This window comes from Melopsittacus undulatus, chromosome 5 (assembly GCF_012275295.1).
Source record: "Melopsittacus undulatus isolate bMelUnd1 chromosome 5, bMelUnd1.mat.Z, whole genome shotgun sequence".
NCBI lineage: Eukaryota > Metazoa > Chordata > Aves > Psittaciformes > Psittaculidae > Melopsittacus > Melopsittacus undulatus.
In genome coordinates, this window is record NC_047531.1 from 41300434 (window position 1) to 41321714 (window position 21281).

At 39.1% G+C, this 21281-nt stretch overlaps 1 protein-coding gene across 3 annotated transcripts in view; it reads right to left on the reverse strand.

Moving 5' to 3' along the window:
- The window catches only part of TSPAN9 (tetraspanin 9), a 170316-nt gene that overhangs the window by 95854 nt on the left and 53181 nt on the right, over window positions 1-21281 (reverse strand). For 2 of the 3 annotated variants that reach the window (XM_031050089.2, XM_031050088.2), the window contains exon 3: window positions 3828-3907. In XM_031050089.2, coding sequence (XP_030905949.1) covers window positions 3828-3890 — 63 coding nt within the window. In that variant the 5' untranslated portion in view covers window positions 3891-3907. Of the gene's footprint in view, window positions 1-3827; window positions 4188-21281 lie in introns of those variants that run through there. The other variant, XM_005150231.4, reaches the window with a different exon arrangement.

The window sequence follows — 21281 nt, forward strand, 5'->3', positions numbered from 1 at the left end:
TTATGCACTTAGGATGAATTCAGTGTAATTCATCATCCTAGCCATACAATCAAATACTATAAGCTTCCTTAACCCTCAGCTCAGACTTTCCTAATCTCTAAAAGAAAGCAATGCCAGATGGCCAAGAACAACTAAGGATCAGAGGGCCACAGAGAAATACCTGATGCTCTTAGTGATATGCTGGAGAAACACCTTCTATTTCAACTACCGCTGGGCCCTGCTTAGATCAAGTTGCTTTGCAGAACTCATATGCAATCCTTCCACAATAACTAATATACATGCTACTAATTTTCAAACCTGTATTTTGTCATCATTAACCTAATTCACAGAAGCTGAATTCTTGCTGGGCAGAAACAATGCACCACCTCTTTATCATAGCAGTCATATGTTTGCTACATAACAACAGAGAGAATCTACTAACCACTGCACTTCTCCATCACCTTCAAACATACATGTGTGTATACGTGTGTATACATATAAATTAAGATTTATATATTCCATATTAAAATAATATGTATAATATATCAGATACATATGTAATTGGACTTTAAATATATATAAGCTGGCTACCAGGCTGAAAGCATGGGGCTCACTGCCTCATGAGGGACAGATTAGGTCCCAGCCTTTTTCTCTGCATCAAGAAGCAAATAATGGAAAACGATTAATCATTTTCTATAGAAGAGCATCTTTCTTTGGGCCAAGAATTGTTCAATACAATAATGCCCAGCTTTCTGGGATGCCAAAGATACCACCTGTCTTTATTTTCAGAAGAAGCATCTCAGAAACACCGTTTTATTATGGCAGAACAACCATACTGCAGGCTTAGAACAATGTAGCTTTGTGGAAAGCAAGTTGGTCAACCAGATTGCCTATTGCAGCTGTACAGCTGCTAGACTGGCACCTATTTGAAGACTCCTTGAAACACAGTTTTGTCACCTCTGTTTCCAGTTGCCTAAACCAGTTCTAGTGTAAAACAAAACAAAATGCTTCTTGCCTTTGTCAGAAGGTAACAGTGTGCCAATGGTCTCCTTTTGCCTCTTGAAGAGCAGGAGTCCCATTCTGCTTTGAATTCCAGTTTCAGAAAATTTCATGCTTAAAAAGAGCCTTCTCTCTTAAAAATAGATCACTTCGCATTACAAAAGATGTTACTGCTCAAGAGCAGGCCACAAGTTTGTGGTTTTGGACATGAGTTTCTTCACCAAAAAATCAGAAGAAAGCAATGAGAAGAGGCAAACCTGAGAATGGGAAAAACTGGTTAAGAAGAAATACAGGACTGAAATAGCAGGGAGTGTTCAGGACAGAGTAGGAGTAGAGGGCACAGGCAAGAGCTGCATGTGGAACCAAGGGCAGGGCTAGCAGAAGACGTCAGGGCAGGAGTGAGAGATACAGCAAGTGCACAGTGTCAGCAAGGAGCACAGACAGAGCCAAACATCTAAAATGTGTTTCTAGTTCAACCGTAGCAGAACTAATGTAGATTACAGTTACGAAGCCAGAGGCAGCAAACTACAAAACACCTGCCCGTAAGTGTGCTTCATTCTATCTTGAGTTTCCATGAGTAAAAAGAGGTGATAATGTTATTCATTTGAATAGCTCAAGAAAATAAAATAGCCTTGTTTAAAAAAAAAGTAGTAAGAATTTAGCAAGACTACAGTCCCTTGTCAGAATGCACGGGAACATCAAGACTGGCTTACAAAACTGAGTATAAGCCAGCCAAAGCGAAGAAAGGGGAATTTCTGAACAATTTAAACATGCCTGGTGCATCAAATTTCTGTTGAAAACTACTTTGAAAAGTACCTGACATCTCGCATTTAGAATTTTACTGTAATCTCTCAGATTCACCATTTCAGAGTATCATTTTCATTCTGTATGGCCTGGTTCATATAAAAAGTGTTTTTAGAATATTAGAGATGTGGTGACAAAGGTTAATAATGGAAAGAAAAGTCATATGAGCCTCACAACAAAAGACATGGTGTGGAAGGTGCAAAGTGGCTTAAGAGGTAAGAGTTCAAGAAGCACTGGGCACTAAAGAACTGTTCCAGATGGTAGGCTAGTTTTAACCTAAGAAGCAATGTGCTTGTGTAAAGTCCAGTGGGAGCCGAGCAGACAGAGATGAGCACACAGAAGACGTCTGAAGTATTTTTGCAAGTTCAAGGAACAGAAAACCAGACTCTGAAGGTCTGATGCACAGTCAAGAAAATTGCTGATTGGGAGGGAGATAAAAGCAAAGAAAGACATTGTCACTAAGGAAGTGAAGGGTAAGAGATACTTAATGACTGATCACAGAGGACATGAGTAATCAGATAAAAGCTGTTCCAAACCTAATCACAACACACAGCATATGAAAAAATACTTCCAAAATGTCAAAGTAATGCACCAATTTGACACAAATCCAGTGTGTTCAAAGTGAGTTCTTCTATAAACAGTTAAGGCAACTTTCTGGCACAGCAAAAAACAAGAAGAAAGAAAAAAAATCACAAATGAGCTTCAATCAGATATTCTTCAGTGATATTTCTACTTTCCTATTTAAGTAAGACACCTGCAAGTTCAGTGATTATAGCATTTAAGTCTATTACTGAAAAAACTTGCTCTTGCATGAGTACCAAATCTCCCATTAACTCATGCTCTTAAAGGTTATTTCAGTAAGTGGGTCAAGATAAACAAAGAAGCTGCTAGCAAGACTCCTAATTTGAACAATGATCTCTCTGCATCAGAGGTAGACATCTGAACTAGACTGTTAATGCCCCTTTTTCCAAAATAAATCCATGGATGGCATTTTAATTTATATATGAAGCTTACTGCGTATTTCTGGATCATGACCATGACTGATTTTGTTCAAATGCCCAAGCTCCACAGCCATCAGGAAAGCACTGATCTTCGATTTCAAACTAAACAAACAATTTCATATTGAGCCATATTCATAATCAGTGTTTCAATTAGCCTGCGATTTCCTCAACAATATTATTCACTCAAGGATGCTCAGCTGCCAGGTGACTTAACTTCTCCTCCCTCCCATATACATGACAATACTTTGCTCAAAGTAGCCATTATGCTTTTAACTTGCTTGCTGAGGCATTGTTACAACTCCTCATACCTTTTGGCTGATGGGGGAAAATCAATTTCGATCCCTCACAAGCAAGTGCAAGTCTCTAACTTCACACACCAATGTGGACAACTGCAGCTGAAACTGAATTCAGACTAATTCACCATTCCATTCATCTCACATTTATGCTGGTATTTTTAGAGTTTTGAACATAGGTGCTTACATGTTTTATTTGGTTTGTTTTTTTTTTTTTGGGGGGGGGGGATTTTTTTGTTTTGTTTTTTTTAACTGGAGAAATGTCACAGAACTTTCTCCAAATGCAAAAGCAGTTTGTCAAATGAAGTTTACAAAAAACAAATAAGATTTATTATGACAATGAGAATGCACTCAGATTTTCAATTAAGCTGCAGCTTAATGCAACACAATGTATTACAACAGAATGCAAAACTCCTGCCACTGCAGGATCTTAATGCTACAGTAATTGTGCTCTTCCTTAAACGGGAGCAATTCTGCCCTTGCTTAGATAATCTAGTTCAAAATACATTTTATAACAGCAAGTTTGAGGAATTAGTAGGCAAACTACAGTAACCAGATAGTAATGAATACACAGAAAACATGTACATTTTCCTAACAGACACAAGTTTAACACTAAAAATATTCAAAGCAGGTACGAGAGAAACGGAGTGGAGGGGGGAGTTACAGTACTGCTTCAAAGATGCACCGTACACATAATGCAGCAGTACAGGACACACTAACAAATTAAGGGAACTGAAAAGGCAGTACTCACCCAAAATATTAAATTGAAAAGGAACATCATGTATTTCAAACAACACAGGCAGCCTCTTGCCATGTTGCACTTCTTAAATTCTAAAAGGAAAACAAAGGATAGATCCAGGTAAAAGACCACGTATTTGCTGCCTTTGGGTGCACTGTATTTGTCACTTTTTACGCCAGTCCCAACGCCGGTCCCAGTTCCGAGCCCAGTGTGGCTCTGTGTACGTGATCCAGTTGTACCATAGAAAGCTCCAGCAGTAAAACCTCGACCAAACTGCCTCCCTGAGGTAGAAGGTTTAGCAAAATCTGAGTCTTTGCTATCCAAAGATGGACTCCGGTGAATTGAAGAATCCTCACTACTTGACTTCTCCATGATCTCTCTTTTCACAGTTGTCAGATTTAATGTATAGCATCTCTCAGCATTAAATGCAGTGCCTTGCAAATGCCATAGTATGATAACAGCTCTCTGTGTTTTGCTTCTTTTTCTTCATACATAAATCAGATAATCACTGCAGAATTTATTCACTGCATCGTTGCTGGCTTTATTTTTTATAGCGAAGTAGTCTGCACTCTGTCTATCTGTAGCATGGATTTATACATTAATATCCCATGCAAAAGCATACTCATTATTTATCTTGATGAATCAGTTATGCAGAACTTTGATTTTTATTCAAAAGAGCCATAAGCTCTTTCCACTCTTAATCTACAGCCCTCTAATCTATAGGCAGCAGATGGTCCTTGCATCCATTTCCAAAAAGCTTCTGCAGTACACCTGGGAGACTCCTCCAGCCAGAGCACTTTCCTTGCTCTCAGCTTCCCTCTCTGTGTCTGACTCTCTCTCTCTCACATGCTGTCTTTTTTCCTTCCACCCATTTGCAGTATCTCATTCAGTAACCAGCTATCAGACAGCACTCTGTGTTTCAGTGCTGTTGCCGTGAAATCATCAGCAACTGCAACCACTGGGCATTTCCCACAGAAATCCCTGACCTAAGTATCGAGTAATAAATCCACCCTCCTGCTTGCCCCTCCCCTTTGCTTTCCATTGGGCCAGTTAGCAGCAGCCTTCTCTCGCGGGGCACGCCTCCATGACATAATATCTTTAATAGGATTAGAATTACTCTTGACTATACAAGTGCACAACAGAAAATCTCTTTAAATGTCAAGTACTGTTTAGCTGTTCATGAGCAAGGACTGTGAGGTACTGATACTCCTTTAATCCAATAAAATACTGGAAAAGTGTGGATTAGATAGGCAGGTGCTAACCTCTCCCTGGTTCATTAAATTAACAGTGACTTACATTTTTTTTTCTGGCTTAAACAAATGCTATGGGACAAGGAACTGCAATAGATTAGCACCCAGGATACACTGAAAAAGGCACATGTCTCAGTTATACACGCATCTAATGTGACACCATCAACTCTGAAATAATTAACCACAACCAGAAAAGCAGAGCTGCTATCTCTTATGGGGTCATGGATCAATTCTTAAAACTTTTGAAATATAAGGATATCTGAACCTGCAGCTATTCACATTCTATGTAACTAGCATGTCAGAGGTTTTTCTCATGTATGGCAATAAGCCATTTTACATCACAGGTAGTCTGTGCATTAGAAACACTGACGCAAACATGACATTTCTTTTCCAGATAGTAGCACAACATGCTTGCTAGGACGCTGAAACGGAGAAGGCACAACTTTCCACATGTACCTGGTATATATGTGTGAGTGCCTAGAGGGAAGGAAAAGAAATACTTCAAGTCACGCCTGGTGCTTCCAAATTTATCATTTTGTCATAAGCATAAAAGTTGCGCACTGATGGTGCAAAGGGATACAGCAGATTCAAAATGCAGGTTATTCTTTTCTTTTTGTAGATTAAAAAAACATATTAGAAGACCACTATGAAAGAAAATCAGGAAAAGCAAAACTTACGCACAATTTTCAACTGACGCTTTCACATGCACATTATAATGCACTGTTAATTATCAGGTATCTTTGAGAAAAGATAATATAAGATTTATTTAATCTTAGGTATCTATGTCCAAAAGCCCCTTAAAATTCTGTAATTTTTATGTAACAACATTAGAATCAATACTTTAAATCAGTGCTGTACCTTTCTTGACAGGTTTTTATCCTGAGAAAAGATTTCTTCATCATAAAGCCCTTCCTGCCATGAAATACCTGATGTTTGTACATGCTGTATCTTTCTCTCTTCTCTTCTACTCTAGAATAATATATTAACAACAGGCAGGCTCAAGTCTGTACCAGCAGTGTTTGTTCACTTTGCTTTTCAAAAGTAATTTCAGAACCGCCTGCATCAAATGCGTCCATCAGAAAGGTAACTGCAAGACGACCACTCAGCAGTGTGTATGACAGCAGTCATAAAGGCCACACACAAAGTAAAAAAAAAAGAGAAATTAGAAGTGAATAAAGTAGAGTGGGGCATTTCTGTACAAATCTACAGTGCACAAACTTCAATGTAAGAAGTCATCAAGAACTAGCTTTCTCGTAAAGAAACTTGGAAGAGACTTGCAGGCCACAGCCAGGTACCAAGCTCGGACACTGGAGCATGCAGGGTATTCAAACACAAGGCAAATACCCACATACAGTTTTAGAAGTCTGAAAAAACTCTTCTGTTTGCAATTCACTTACTGTCAGAGTAAAGCTGTGCCACTGCAACCCTGCACTGTAGTTAGATACTTTCAGTGGTTTTTACTTAATCACACAAAATTGAGCTCTCTGACAAATAATTATAAGAATGTTCAAGCATTTGAAAGCATTTTTTCCTGTTGTACCAATGGGTTTGCCATAAAGTTTCCCAATGGAGAATAGCTACAGCAAACGAAAAAAAAAAAAAAAAAAGAAAAGCTGTGTGCTTGTGAAAACTACTGCAATACAAATATCTGCCTTAATTTCCCTCATGAAGTTTCATGACAATAATAATTAATCTGCCTTATCAAGGATAAAAACCTGAAGTAGAATTATAGAATATTTAGGGCTGGAAAGGACCTTCAGATCATCCAGTTCCAACCTCCCTGCTACAGGCAGGGACACCTCATACTAAATCATGTCACTCAAGGCTCTGTCCAACCTGCCCTTGAACACTGCCAGGGATGGAGCATTCACAGCTTCCCTGGGCAACCCATTCCAGTGCCTCACCACCCTCACAATAAAGAAGTCCTTCCTTATATCTAGCCTAAACATCCCCTGTTTAAGTTTAAACCCATTCCCCCTTGTATATAGTATTTTGCAATAAACAAAAAGTCTCCACAAATTCAGTCAGAGTTTGTAAATAGTGTAAATATGTCTATAGGTGGTTAAAAAAAAAAGAAAAAAAAAGGAAAAAAGGCAACACAACTGTCCCTTGTCCTTCCAAGCTTTATTTTTCAAGTGTTCATTATCAGACCTTATTGAGATTTTTTCCAGCTTCCTATTTTTGCCTTCACATACTACAAAAGATTAGTTTTCTTTGCCATTGCCTGTAATGTATCCTCATTAATAGTTCTCCATGACTGGTCTACATCATAGTTTATACTTCAGAACAACCAATCAGACACAAGCTGGAGCCTGAAGCCAACAGCCAGCTTCAAAATACGAGCCTTAGCATTAAGAAGCAGGGCAAACACGACTCCATATCAGCATCCCCTCTCACTGTGTACAAAGGAAACATATGACCCTCTTACAGCTATGTTGTTGCCACCAGGGAGACTTTACAAGCTTTGGTAACCTTCCGCCACTTGAATTTGCGGCCACGGAGCAACTTTTACAGATTAGATGTCATTTCCTCCCGCTGGAACTCTAACTCAGTATTTATATAGCTCAGTTAATAAATCACACAGGACTGCTTATATGCTGAAAATAATAGGCAGTGAATAAGCTGTATCCAGTTCATCCAGCTGTACTGTGACTAGCCATTGCACTTAACCCTGCCTCTTATCCAAGACTTCAGTGGTACATGATGTTACAAGGCCATTCATAAGCACCTTACAGTGGTCCCACTTGACAGTGTAATCAGCACAAGAACAAAAGCATTTTGCTTCACTACACATCTCAGCTGTTAAGTAATTAGGGTATGAAAAACATTCAAAAGCTCACTCTGTACTTCATTAATCTTTGATTCCTGAATCACAGAATTTTGCATCTGAAAGATGTATCCACATCAAGAAAATAATTTCAGTCCCACACACAAATGCCTGGGACAAGGCAACGAACACCAGTCCATCGCATCTGAAAGGCTCAGTCAAGTATTAAGGGCAAGAATTTAGGCCACTTTAAGATACTAGGTATGAAAATGGATGTCACAATGGGTGTAGCAGAAAAATTGAAAGGTAGGGTATTAGTAATAAGGCCCAAACATATAGGCTGGATGTCCTACCAAAACTAATTTTCCTTGGTTCCCTTCTGGGAACAGTACACCACAGCCCTCAAAATACAGAGCCAACAACTTAACTTTTTATTGGAGGTCACAAAATAGTTAATATTTTTCTTAGCCCTTAGTTTTATCTCAGCAGAACTTCAGTGCCAGTTATGCCCAGCTACAGTGCTCCTGAACCCCTCTCCTTGTTTCCCTGTTCAGCTGGCTTTGCACAACTGGCTTGTGGAATCATGCTGCAAAACAGAACAAAACGTGACCAAGTTTATATACATATTTATAGCCACATATTTATACGGACATAATACAGATATAAAATGTATTTCAGTAGTATATAAAAATTATACTTATTTTCCCCTTGTAAATGTTCCAAATCATTTTACAAGACATTCCCTTTAAATGATCTTGCTAATCCAGTGAGAGGGAGAAGGACTATAGCATGCAAGAACAGGAAGAAACACTGAACACTGAGCAAAAATATCTTAGGCTTTTTTATGTTCCCCTATGATTCCTGAACATGAAATATGAAACTCTAAGAGTTTTTTAGAAAAGAAAAAAGAAAATCCAATCACTACAATATACGAGCCATTTTACAACTTATTATATATTTTACCCTGCAATTTCTATTATGTAGGATAGTGCTACTGTTACCATTTTAAATATGGGAACTTGAGGACCAAGACATGTGCTGAGGATGAATATGAAATTGCTGGCAGAGAAGCAAACCTAATCTGTGCCTCACATAGCCTTGGCTATATACTAGGTGAGGCCATCTCAAATTAATTGCTTTCAGAAATCATGAGTTTTAGTAACCCTGCCACATGAGTTCAGAACAATACTGAGCCCTGCAGAGAGCCAAACAAATGCATACACTATCAAGTGTTCAAGGGACATGGTTCTTAAACTCATTCTTTTCTTTTGAACGATATTAACCAAGAATTCAATTATACAAACCTTCCTCGGGGTACACTAATCAGACAAAGAGCCCAGACTGCTAAGTATAAACTCGGTGACTATATCTTTCCAGTCACTGCTCCAAACCCTGGAAGGCCATGAGAAGGATACATGGAACAAGAGTTACAAGGAATAGCTTGTAACTCTGGCATACAGTTGTATACAGATGAAAATTCAGATAAAAAAAAAAATCCATGCAACTGATTTTAGAATAGCTTAAAAGGAAAAGAATGTCCAAAAAAATTGAACTGAAATTAATAACACATAAGAGATGAAACCATGGAGTTCTCAGACTTTCATGCTCCTGGTTCTGCAACAAAGAGCCTACACTCAAGCAAGTGAAAATACCTGGAGTTCCCAGGGCTCCAGGATTTGTAAACAAAAATCTGGGTGCTCTTCTAACCCACATGCTGGGGCCTTTCAAATTCCAGCTTGCATCTTGTAAATCCAAAGCATTCCGCCCATCATGGGACTGGACAGAAACAAGATAGGTTTCATGGACAACTTTGTATGGTAGATGAGTTTTTCAGAACCACATATCCCAAGCTATGTTTTACCTCTGATACACTTTCCAACAGGAAAAGTCTTCCATTAGAAACCAACAGAGCTACTGTAACTTCAGTTTTCGAGTCCCCAGTCACTGATCATAGCTTCCTGTGTTATTTAAAGTGTATTTTAATACCTTGCTTGTTATAAATGCTAGAAAGAATCACAGTTGTTCAGAAAAGAGAAAAATTAGTAGTTTCCTACTACTGTGAATAATGGCCATTTATAATACCTTGAGAAAATCACCATTTGCTTGAGCACTTGATGGACATAAGATGATGGAGGGGGAGAATGGGTTCATTAAGAAACAGGCTTACTGCTGGTGCCTGAGATCTGACTCTTCTAATGTTTTGTGAGAGAAGAGAGAGACTAGCTCATGCCCTTCTCTCTTCACCATGTAGTAGGCCCAAGAGCATCCAGTGGGGACCATCTGACCCTCAGTTCCACCTGCAGAAGAAACCCACCTCCAGACACCATGTAAAAGGACCTGGGTCAGGTAAATGTGCATATAATGTAAGTTGGAAGGAAAAAAGAGACATTCAGATAGGTCTTAGGGCCTGAGCTCCACATTCTGGGACTCCACTTAGCATTGGCATAACTGAAGAAAGAGGGGCCTGGCAGAGAGACAGGAGTGGGAAAGCACTCCAAGATGCAGGAAAGATGTGGTGGAGCACTCATGAGATCTATGGAGAAAGGATCTGTTCTTACAGACATGGGAATTGAGTGTCTAGCCACTTCAACCCAATACCCACCTTAACCAGTCCTGAATTCTCACGGAAGAGTTATCTTTCTTGAAACGGTTACTGTAAAATGAATGAATTAATCTGTTTCCTCTGACACAATGGCACTAGTATAACAGGTCACAGTAACCTCTGATGAGTAATGCTCCTTGCCCTTCCAAGGCAAAGAGGTTAAAGAAAAAGAGGTAAAATCTCTTCTAATAGCCTCAATTCTTACTAGTTTATACTTACATGTACCAATAAGAACGATTTATCCTTCCAAAACGGGTCCTCACTGAATGGATTATCAAGAAAAAAAGATCCTGTTTTATATAAGACTTCCCAATGCTGCAGTCATTCAGTTCCTGGGATTTCTATTAAAAATCTTTTGCAGTGCCTGTGTGGCTAAGACTTCTCATTTAGGATTACACACTACAGATAGAATGAGATTCTGCCTGCGAATTGTATAAAGGAATTAGTTCTAAACTATATCAGGGACCTTAACCCACTATAATCAGATGCTGATGATTACATGATATGCTAATGCACAAGAGACATGGAAGATGAGGGTCAAAGTGGGGCCTAAAGCTAAGAAATTGTGATTATATCACACCTTCATACCACTTGTCCTTCAGGGGCTTTAAGACTGAGCAGAAAGAATGGCTAAGTTTCCAAAGCAACAGAAAAATGTAACTTTATAAAAAAGAGAAATCCTATGATACTTTCAACCTTAAGAACTAAAATCCAGAAATCTGAAAAGTCCTAAAAGTCAGAGACTTATTGTGCTTGGCATTGTATATATGGAGATCAAGTCAACCCACACAATAGACTACAGGCAAAAAACATCAATAGCTGGCTTAGAATAGAATAACTATATTGGACATTTTTTAAAAGTCCAAGAACTACCTTACCATTTCTCCCACTAGTAGGTGGGAGAAAATAGAAAATATGAGGGGCAAGAGAACAGAATGTACCCAAACTGATGTTTCTATCAATACTTTACCTTTATGAAAGTGAAGTCATTCAGATTCATCAGACCTTTCTTCTTTGTTCCTATTCTGTTTTTCCATTTCAGATGCAAAACATAGTCTCTGAAAAGTTCAACATTTCAGAGCCTAACAGGAAAACCCTTGTAGTTTTAATTTGTACCTGTAGAAGGAAAGGGAGTTTCCTCACTACAGTAGCATGAGGTTAACATTGGTTACCTGTAAAATCATCAATAAGCCCATCTTCAAGTCATAGACTCCTTGTAAAGTGGCTAACATAAGCCAAACTAATCCTTAGCAATCAATTATGAAAATATATGTGCAGTACTGACTGCTGTCCCCTCTCAATACACAAAAAGAAGAATATCCAGAGAAGTGCTTTTTACTGCACACACAGAGAAAACAAAAGATCAAGGGAGTAGAAAGCTGTCAACCACGGTCAGGAAGGCAGCAATATCATATTCCTGATAGTCCCATGGGATGAAGTATCACAAATCAGATATCCAAAAGAATACTTTGAGAATTACAAACTAATTAAAAAAAGAGAGCAGGGGTGAAGAAGGGCAAAGGGCTCTTATTTATCACCTATATTTTGCAGAGGTAAGGTACATGATCCCAGTGTTTCTCTTCCACTTGTACTTTAAATGGCAATTTAGATTTTTATGTCTTCCGTATTGACTACAAATTAAAGAAAGCTAGCAAACAGCAGAAGGTTTTTGCCTATCATGCAAGATGGCATCCCTTCTTCTTAGATGATGCAGAAAGACTTCATTAATGCAAGAGCTCTTCTAACCATATCCAGTGTGTGCCAGTCAGTCCCTTGAATGAAATCAGATGGATATTCTGTGACCTCTGCTCTAAAGAGGCTGTTTTTCATCAGCAGTCTGCTGTTCTGAATTAACTGACAGCTGGTGTGTCTATGCATTAGCAGAACTATAAACTTTAAAAATAAAAAACCCAAAACAACAAACCCCATAAAATTAAAAAAAAAGCAAATACATTTTTAAAAACCCCTTTAAAATGGCTCCATGAGAAGAAAGAACCAAGAGAATGATGTGAGCATCCATTTTTGAACGGCAGCATACATCTCTGAAACCTGCTCAGTTATGTCATGAAAGAACACTTCTAGGCACATTCCTTTCACAACTGAGTGAATTCCTTCATTGCTAAAATATTCATTTTTTGGCACTTGAGCATAAACAGGTGTGACTCCATGAATGAGGACATTTAAAACCACTCTGTCAGAGCTGGCAGAGACCCAGAAGCCTACAATGAACAGCAAATTTACACCATTTTTTTTGGCTCCCTCCTTCATTAACTCATCACCAGCCCAGCCTCCAACTGAAGACATCACTGAAAGAGGCAGCCTGATTGTCTTACTGGAGAGCCAACACCTCAGAGAAGCGAGAGTTATCAAATGGCTCTTTACCAGGAGCATTTCCAAGAAAAACTTAATCCCAGATTCCACCTCTGGGTGAAAAATAAACAGCTTTCATAAAGGAGATTCAAACTGCCAAATGGATTAAGTACCTGCCCAGAGTCAATAGCATTACCGCTGACAACAATGTCAGCAGAGTAGGTTGAGTTCAAGCTACAGCACAAGGTTTTCTTCCACTGGGCCCCCAGCATGACTCAAGGCAGAAATGTCTGGCAACAAGGGTGGGATCTAGCCTCTACAGCCATTCAGTCCCCAGCCTACTCCTGACCCTCCCTAAGGTCTACCAATTGTGGCAACAAGCTACATTGCCTAACCATTTCCCACACATACCTCCTTTTGTCTTTCAAGGGAGACATTCCTGAGTTCATGAGAAACAGTTTTGGAATGATTCAAGAGAACTCAAACCTACCTGCAATGCCATTAACAGCACTTCTCAAGTTCTGATCATACACTGCATAACAGCCACATTTTATCCTGCTGGTTTGGGCTGGACTCCTTCTACAGCTTCTAACAAACTCCCACATCTAGCCAAAGAAAAGTCTACAGGCTCCTTCCTGTCTTGAAGCTCTTTGGATTTCTAAAAACAATCCTATCTGAGCATCTACTCTTGCAATAAAGCTTATCTATCCTTACTTCTTGTATGCTGTGTAGTAACAATGTGGGACATGATTAATTTCAACATTTAAAATAGGATGTGCCTGTAACTTAACAGTCATGCAATTAATGCTTTTTGCTTTGCTAACAACAACATAATCAGACATAAATTCCAAGAGGAGGCAGATATGTTAGTCACCTTGCTCATCTCACAGGAATGAGGCTAAATGGTTCTCATCTATTCTTCATGAGATACAAGAACGTGTGTAAAAATGAAACCAAGGTAAATCTCTTACTATAATCCAGCAGGTTTATGTAATGGTGCTGCTATTCATAAGCTTTGTGTTCAGTGTCAGCTGCTATTACAAGGGTGTGAGAGATTTAAAATTACAAAGTAAGAAAGGAAAAAGAATCAGAGTACATTTTGACATGACCCTGTCTGTCAAGCCACAAAAATCCATGCAGCAGTTCAAATACCTCATTTACAGTGGAAGCTACTTAACTTTCTACAGTATATTAATAAGTTTTTGTAAAGGCAGAAGCATAACAGCAAAACACAGTTTTATGACCTTATCTGCATTAAGGAGGACTCATTTACACTTGGTAAGAATCTCGCGTGCTAGCAGCAATACCAAGCATTCAGAGCCTAATATGGGGTGTAAAGAATGGATGCAAGCATGTTTGACTCTTTCCCAAAAGCCAAGCCCACATTCACTTGAGTTTTGAAAAAGTTTATTCATACCATCAGTGTCTCTTGGAGATGAGAAAACCAAGATACTCTTGATCAGAAGCCAGAAACTAAGAACCTGGCAAAAATTCTTCATAGTGGTATCTGACAAGAGAGACAAAAAAGTGGTTTTTGGAGGGGAAAACTACTTGTGTCATTCAATCTGCTCTGATCTCCTTAAGCATGTAATAAGTATGCAGTAGTTACAGTATGTAGTATCAACTGGCCTTTAGAAGCAGCACTTTGTTCATCACAGGCAGATATTTTCCATTTACAAATTAATTGGGATACTGGCATTTTGTTTCAGAAGCAACCAACATGATGCTTCGTGCTATCCTTTGCAGATTGGCTCAGAAGAATCTATCAAATACATGGCCATAAATACTTAGTAAATGGTGTATAAAAGGATGGGGTTTTAAACAACATGAATCAAACTAAAGGCTTCCAAAATGCAATACCAAGTAAGGGTAGACAGTGCTAGTTTTGGTCCAAATATGTCTTGTAGGAGTCAAATTTGATGCCCATAGCAATGATACGCATATGATCTTCTTCTGTTCGCTCCTAAATGTCCTAAAATCTGGAGTAATTTCAAACCTAACTTGATTTTACTGAAATGGCTTTCCAGACTTCTTCCTTCCAGAAGAACAAGTTAATAGTAAATCTGCAATAACACAACCTATGTGGTAAAGTTGTGCTTGCTTTTGTTGTTGTTTCAACCCTCTAATCTCAGATCCATACAGGTTTGGGCACCTTGCTTTCTGGATTTCATCTAGCCTACAGGTTCTCCTTCTATGAGCATATTTTCCCAATATGCTAATTTCTTCTGTCACACTAGTCCCCCTTCCACCAAGCATGTGCCCGGAAGAAACATAAAATTCTCTCAGGCCACCCAGACACTTTTCAGAAGAGTTTTATAAACACATCATCCTGTTCCATATCTGAAACCCAAATTTTCTCCCCCACCTCCTTCTGTGCCATTGATTTTATTACAGGACACTTCTGTATAGTACTTCCAAACACTAGGAGTGTTTCTATTCCAACAGCATGGAAAGTGTTATATTAAATGGTTATAGTAATGGGGTTACTACCTTCTACTGCAAGCTGAAGCAAGATAATTTGGCAGATACAATAATGAAAAGACTCTGTATGTTTGTCTCTTTTGAAGAAATGCTATACTCAGATACAGAGCTTTAAAGATTATTACAAGCAAGGCCTGATGCATAAACCACACTCTAAAATCCCATGTTTCTTGCATTCCAAGGATTGCTAAATTAAGTCACCTCAGTTGCCTCTGTTTTCTTTTTTTAAATCAACTTGAATGCCTTCTGCCCTTTACACTGAAAACAGAGGTTCAGAAATTTTAACTACTGCAAGCAGTTTGGCCTGAGACTGAAAATAAAGAAGAAAACTCTCCTCACTCCCCAACAGCTGTACCACTGGAACTCTGCAGGTTTGAAGGAAACAAAAAGCAATAAAAGATTCATCAACAGACTCAGAAGTTATGGATCTCTAAATGTACAAAGCAAACAGAGCTGATGAACTGGAAGGTGCAGGTTCTCTTTCCACACAGTATTTTTCCAAACAGAATGATGCTTTGTCCCTGCCCTGTAATTTGATGCCAGGTTTATGTATTATGCTTCAAAAAAAAAAAAAAAAACTAAGAAAGTGTCTTGATCATTTCAAAGATTATTCCAGTTTAGTGCCTCCCAAAGACTGCCTATTACTATTCTGTAGCACTTTTAGGTCCATTTATATAAGTGTCTCAGTTTTGTCCCTACCTAATAGATCTGCTATGTTTATACAGCCTCTCTCATATACCGATGATCTCTGAGTCTGAAAGACTACATCATTTTCAAGCTGTAGGTGGGAAGGGGGGAGGAATGAACTCCTTCCTATGAATTGTTCCCTAACAAATTGTTCTCAGGCACCAGAGCCTTCAAAATGTCTACCACAGAACTATCTTCATACTTTTTAAACATCCTTCATATTTAAGGTCCAGTTATTTTTATTTTAATATAAAGAACAAGTACTGAAGAACCAAAGAATCCAGAACAGATTTCGAAACAGTGTCCTGCATTTTCAAGTAGTTAAAAAAAACACAGACTACTTAAGGCCTGACATGGTACACTACTAGGTTACTGCTGCAAAGTTCTGTCAGCCAGATTCCCTCTCAGATGTCACAGACTGGTCACCAGTAGTTCTTACGCATAATCTGTAAACCACATTTTTAAAGGAACCAGGGACCTTTTGAAACGAAAAGTCAAAGTACATTATTGATGCACATTTCTCAATACTAGGAAATCTTAAACCATTGACTTCTATTATAGAAGAGAAAAGATACATGCTTAGGGACAGAATTCCAAATGAAGATACCCCCAAGAGATGGCACATGCTATTTTGAAATAAAACTTTCAATTCATAAAATGTTAATATTAGGGATTTAGGAAGACACTACAGTCAGGACAGATGTCCTGCCTAACAGCTAAAAGACTCATTTTCCAGAAAGCTAATCAATGTCTTCCAATAACTAAAAGGCAGTTACAGATGATGGTGGCACTTTGTTTACAAGGATGCGTGTTGACAGGAAAAGCAATAGAAATAAGTTCCTCAAGGGAAAATTTGTTCTGAATATAAGGGAAAAAAAAAAAACCCACCTTTGGTGGGAGAAGAATTAAACACTGGAATAGATTGCTTAGAGAGATGGCAGAATCTCCCTCAATACAGCTTTCCTACAATACTGCTTCCTTTTTAGAGCCCCAGTGAGGAAGAGTCCATGAAACTTGGCACAAAACCAATTATTAGAGAACAAGGGAGGGAGAATAAAGGGTAAGAGAAGAAGAAGGAAGAAAAAATCCTTTTGCTCACTCAAACCATAATCGAAGGCATCTCAGATGCTACTGTAATAACAGTGAATAAAACATTGGACAGGAGTCTGACTTTAGTAGCTCTTGTTCCCTTAAGTGCTAAAAGAACATATGAACAATGTTTATTGGTCTGATTAATGAAACTTTTCATTAAAATACTGAGTAAACAACCACTTTTAATGGAAAATAGCAATTTACCAAGCAAAATGGTGCTACATCTGGCCACATCCCCAAATGACTGCTTTATTGTTAGAGCCTTTAACTGTTACAGTCTTGTCATTGGGCTGAGCCCACCCAGATGTTTCATTCTGTAACAGACATACATAGTGTGTTATTTTCCTTGGGATTTTAAAGGATTATTATTCACATTGTCTCTAACATCCTTGTCATAAGCTCTTCAAATGGCAAGCATAAGCATATATGAAAACATTTCCTCTGCAGCGTTTTGTTGCATCTTTTACTGTTATACTATAAAGAAGATAAAATATGAAGAAAACAAACAAACATGGGTTTGTTCCTTGGGTGCTAATAATGCTGAAGAGCTGTTTGGAGGGGACTTTTGAAAGAACTGAAATCTTTTTAACTTTCAAGTTTCCAGTATTCACGTGACTATAAAACACAATTAATTTTGACTATCAAGTTAAAGAATGCCATGCACATACCTTTAAAGTGCTGTACATGTCTTTCATTCTTACAAAATCAAACAGATTTTCAAGCCCTGACATGATTTTTCTTTTCAGAGCTAGCCTGGGCAGCCATGCAGGTTGACAACAGCTTCTTCCCACAGCAAGTAAGCATATTCTATGTTAAACTCATATTGCCTCAGAGGAAAAACAACTCACTACAGTCCAAAATAAAAACCCATGGCAGAGTTCTTATAGAATAAAAAAAAAAAAGAAAAAGAACAATTCTTCTGTTGCTAATAGGATCAGGTCTCCTGAGATGTTTAGAAATCGTATTTCAGCATGTCAGTACATACAGGTGCACACTCAAAGCTGTTACAAGAGTCAGACAAAGGGATGAACATGAAGAAAGTTAGCTGAGCTTCCTTTTCAGGCTCTAAAAGGAATACAGCCAGTGATAACCCTAAGTCATTCAGTGCTCAATTCTAGTTATCCTGGTGGCCTCTCTGCCTTTGCACTTCCTGAACAAAAAACAACCAAATGAAAAAAAAAATCTAACTCTTTGCTATAAAGGATTTTGCAACATGGCAACAGCAACAGCTTCTCACCACTCCTTCCCCAAATCACTCTGGATTTCTATAGAAGTAAGATTTATGCAACCAGACTATCAACTTCAGTGAAATCTGAGGGAATGGAAGGGAGCAGGCACAGCGCCATGAGCCCTGGAAACTCAACACATAGCAGCATGTGTTTGGGGTATCAATAGCAGCAAGATGGAACAGCCTGCAAAACTGACCCGGAGCCCATGTGAAGAACAAGCAGGCACATTACACTGGGCTTGCAGTCTGTGTGCTGTGTTCTTATCCTGCATGGCCTTATGAGAGGGATGTAGGGGAGATCTTGGAGTCTGGGTGAGAGGAACATGGAAAAGGCACAGGAAATCTTTAATGAGGTCAACCATAAAAATCCAAAAGAAAATCAGAAATCAATCGTTCTGCTTTTGGCAGAATTTTAAATGATAAAGGAATTGGAGCTGGATGGTCATAGCTACACCCCTACAGCAAGCAGAGTAACCTCAAGTACATACCACCGACAGCAACAGCAAGTGAATATTCACAAGTCAGGTCATGGTAGTTTGACAGCTGCACTCATGAACCTCAGGTATGTGCAAAACGGCCCTGGATCTCTTTTCTAGTGCAGAGCATTCTACAAGGAAATGTATGGACTCCCATCATAAAGGGGCCATGACTTGACTGGGCAGCAGAATATTAATGTAACAATGATCATCATTTTTATTTTATGCCTATCAGGATTAAGTAAATATGATTTTCTTTTTTGCACACGACTGAACCTGATTCTTATGACCAGGCACAGGTGTCCCTGGAATCACAATAGCAATCAGGATAAATTATATGCCTTATATGAGAGCCAGGCCTCTGAAGCTAAAACAGTTAAAGACATTAGAGGGAGTTTGACTGACGTTGTCAGCTGAGCAGCAGTCAACAGAAATGCAATAATCAAAGCAGCATGGCTAAGAGGAGATGCCATGGAAGCTCACTTTAAAGGCTGCCCTCATGTAATCACTGAAAAAAGGATCCCAAAATACTCAAAAGTTTTCATCATTCCACACACAGCTTTTGCAGCTCTCAGGCAATGCCCAACAACATCCACAGCAGGTTTTTGGGTTTTGTTTGGTTGGTTTTGTTTGCTGGTTGGGGTTTTTTTTACTACAACTGTTACATTCTACAAATGCACAAAACCAGGCAAGAAAACAAAGCAATACACTACACCTTAACAGCACTGAGTCATCCAGTACGTAAGAAAAATACTAAGATAAAACTGAAGACAGAAAGTACAAGGGATGGTGCAAGCTTTTTTATATATAAAGCTAAAGTCATACTATGATCCAGTTGTATATGCGTATTTCTTTAATTCAATCTTATTTGTGACAGTGTGCATGTGAAAAAACAGTCCATGTCACTCATTTCTCTGCCTTCCATGTTCCCTGAAACATATCCAGTACTGAGAAATCTTTCCTAATCTAATGTAAACAGCAGCAACAGAAAGTGTTTAAAAGCCCAACCAAAGTAGAGCTTTACCTTTAAGCATGAAGCACACACATGAGAAGGTCTTCCCCCTTTTTTGCATGTATTTACCTCTTCCTGGCTTAGTAAAATATCATCCTTCTGAACTGACTAAACTCCTACAGCTGGCTTGCTCCTGCCTGCCCTTCACTTTCATCCCTTTTGTGCTGCTTTCCCTCAGGCACAACAACAGTGTTTCTATTCTGTATCTTTGCTTTTTTTTTTCCCTCTTGCATGTATTTGCATTTCCAGGAAACTCTAGGTCTGAATTCTCATCTATTTTCTCTCACCTGGCCTGTTTGTGGAAGCTTTTCTCTTTGTTGCTCTGCTTAGCATCTCTTCCCACCTTTAAGACTTGCACATCACCTTTTCCTCACTGCATGCTGATGATCCTGTCTGCAACTTACCTGTCTTCAGTTTCTCTAACACTAGGGTAAAAATAGGAGAATTCGGTCAAATGTCTCCTCCTCCATGTGTTAGCCACTTCAATAAGCTGCTTTTCCCTTTGCTTAGTTGTTGCTTGATGGCTAAGGTTAATGCTCTTCTGGTACCTGGCACAGACCAATGACTCCAGTGGCAACAGAAAATAATAACTAAAGTAGAAGAGGAAGGGACGAACAAAAACCATCTAGTCCAGCTGCCTGACTACTTCAGGGCTGACCAAAAATTAAAGCAAATTATTAAGGGCATTGTCCAAATGCTTCTTAAACACTGACAGGCCTAGGACACCAGCCACCACTCTAGAAAGCTTGTTCCAGTGTTTGACCACCCTCTCAGTAAAGAAATGTCCTAATGTCGAGTCTGAACCTCCCCTGACACAGATTTAAACCATGCCCATGCATCCTGTCACTGGGTACCATGGAGATGAGACCAGCACTACTTCCCTTTCTCAGGAAGCTCTAAAGGGCATTGAGGTTGCCTCTCAGCCTCCTTTTTCTCATACTAGACAAACCCAGAGTCCTCAGCTGCTATGAACAGGACATGCCTTTCAGCCATTCCACCAGTTTTAGTGCCCTCCTCTGGACATATTCAAAGCCCTTCACATGATTCTTAAGTCATGGGGCCCAGAACTGCATACAATATTTTTAAGTGAGGCTGTACCAATGCTAAATATAGTGGAATGATCACCTCTTTTGACTGGCTGGTTGTGCTGTGTTTGATGCACTCCAGGATGTGGTTTGCCCTCTTGGCTGCCAGGGCACACTGCTGCCACATATTGATTGAGCCTGCTGTAGACCCAGCACCCACAGGTCCCTCCGCAGGGCTGCTTGCCAGCAAAAAGTTACTTTTCCCAGATATTTGTTCCTTATGAGATGTCTTTAAGAACTATTTACTCTTCAGTGAAACACTGCATTATCAACACACCTGCTACAATATCTCACACCCTGCACACTGCAGACACAAATCAAACGTGCTAATTTTCAGCTCCACCCAGCCTTTTTTTTTGAGGGGGGGGGAGCCTTGCACTTGTAGCATCTTAAGAAAGGAACGGAGGGAAAGTATCCTCCTGTGTATTTAAGAACAAGGTGAAGACTCAGCACAGGGAGGTGAACACAGATTGTGG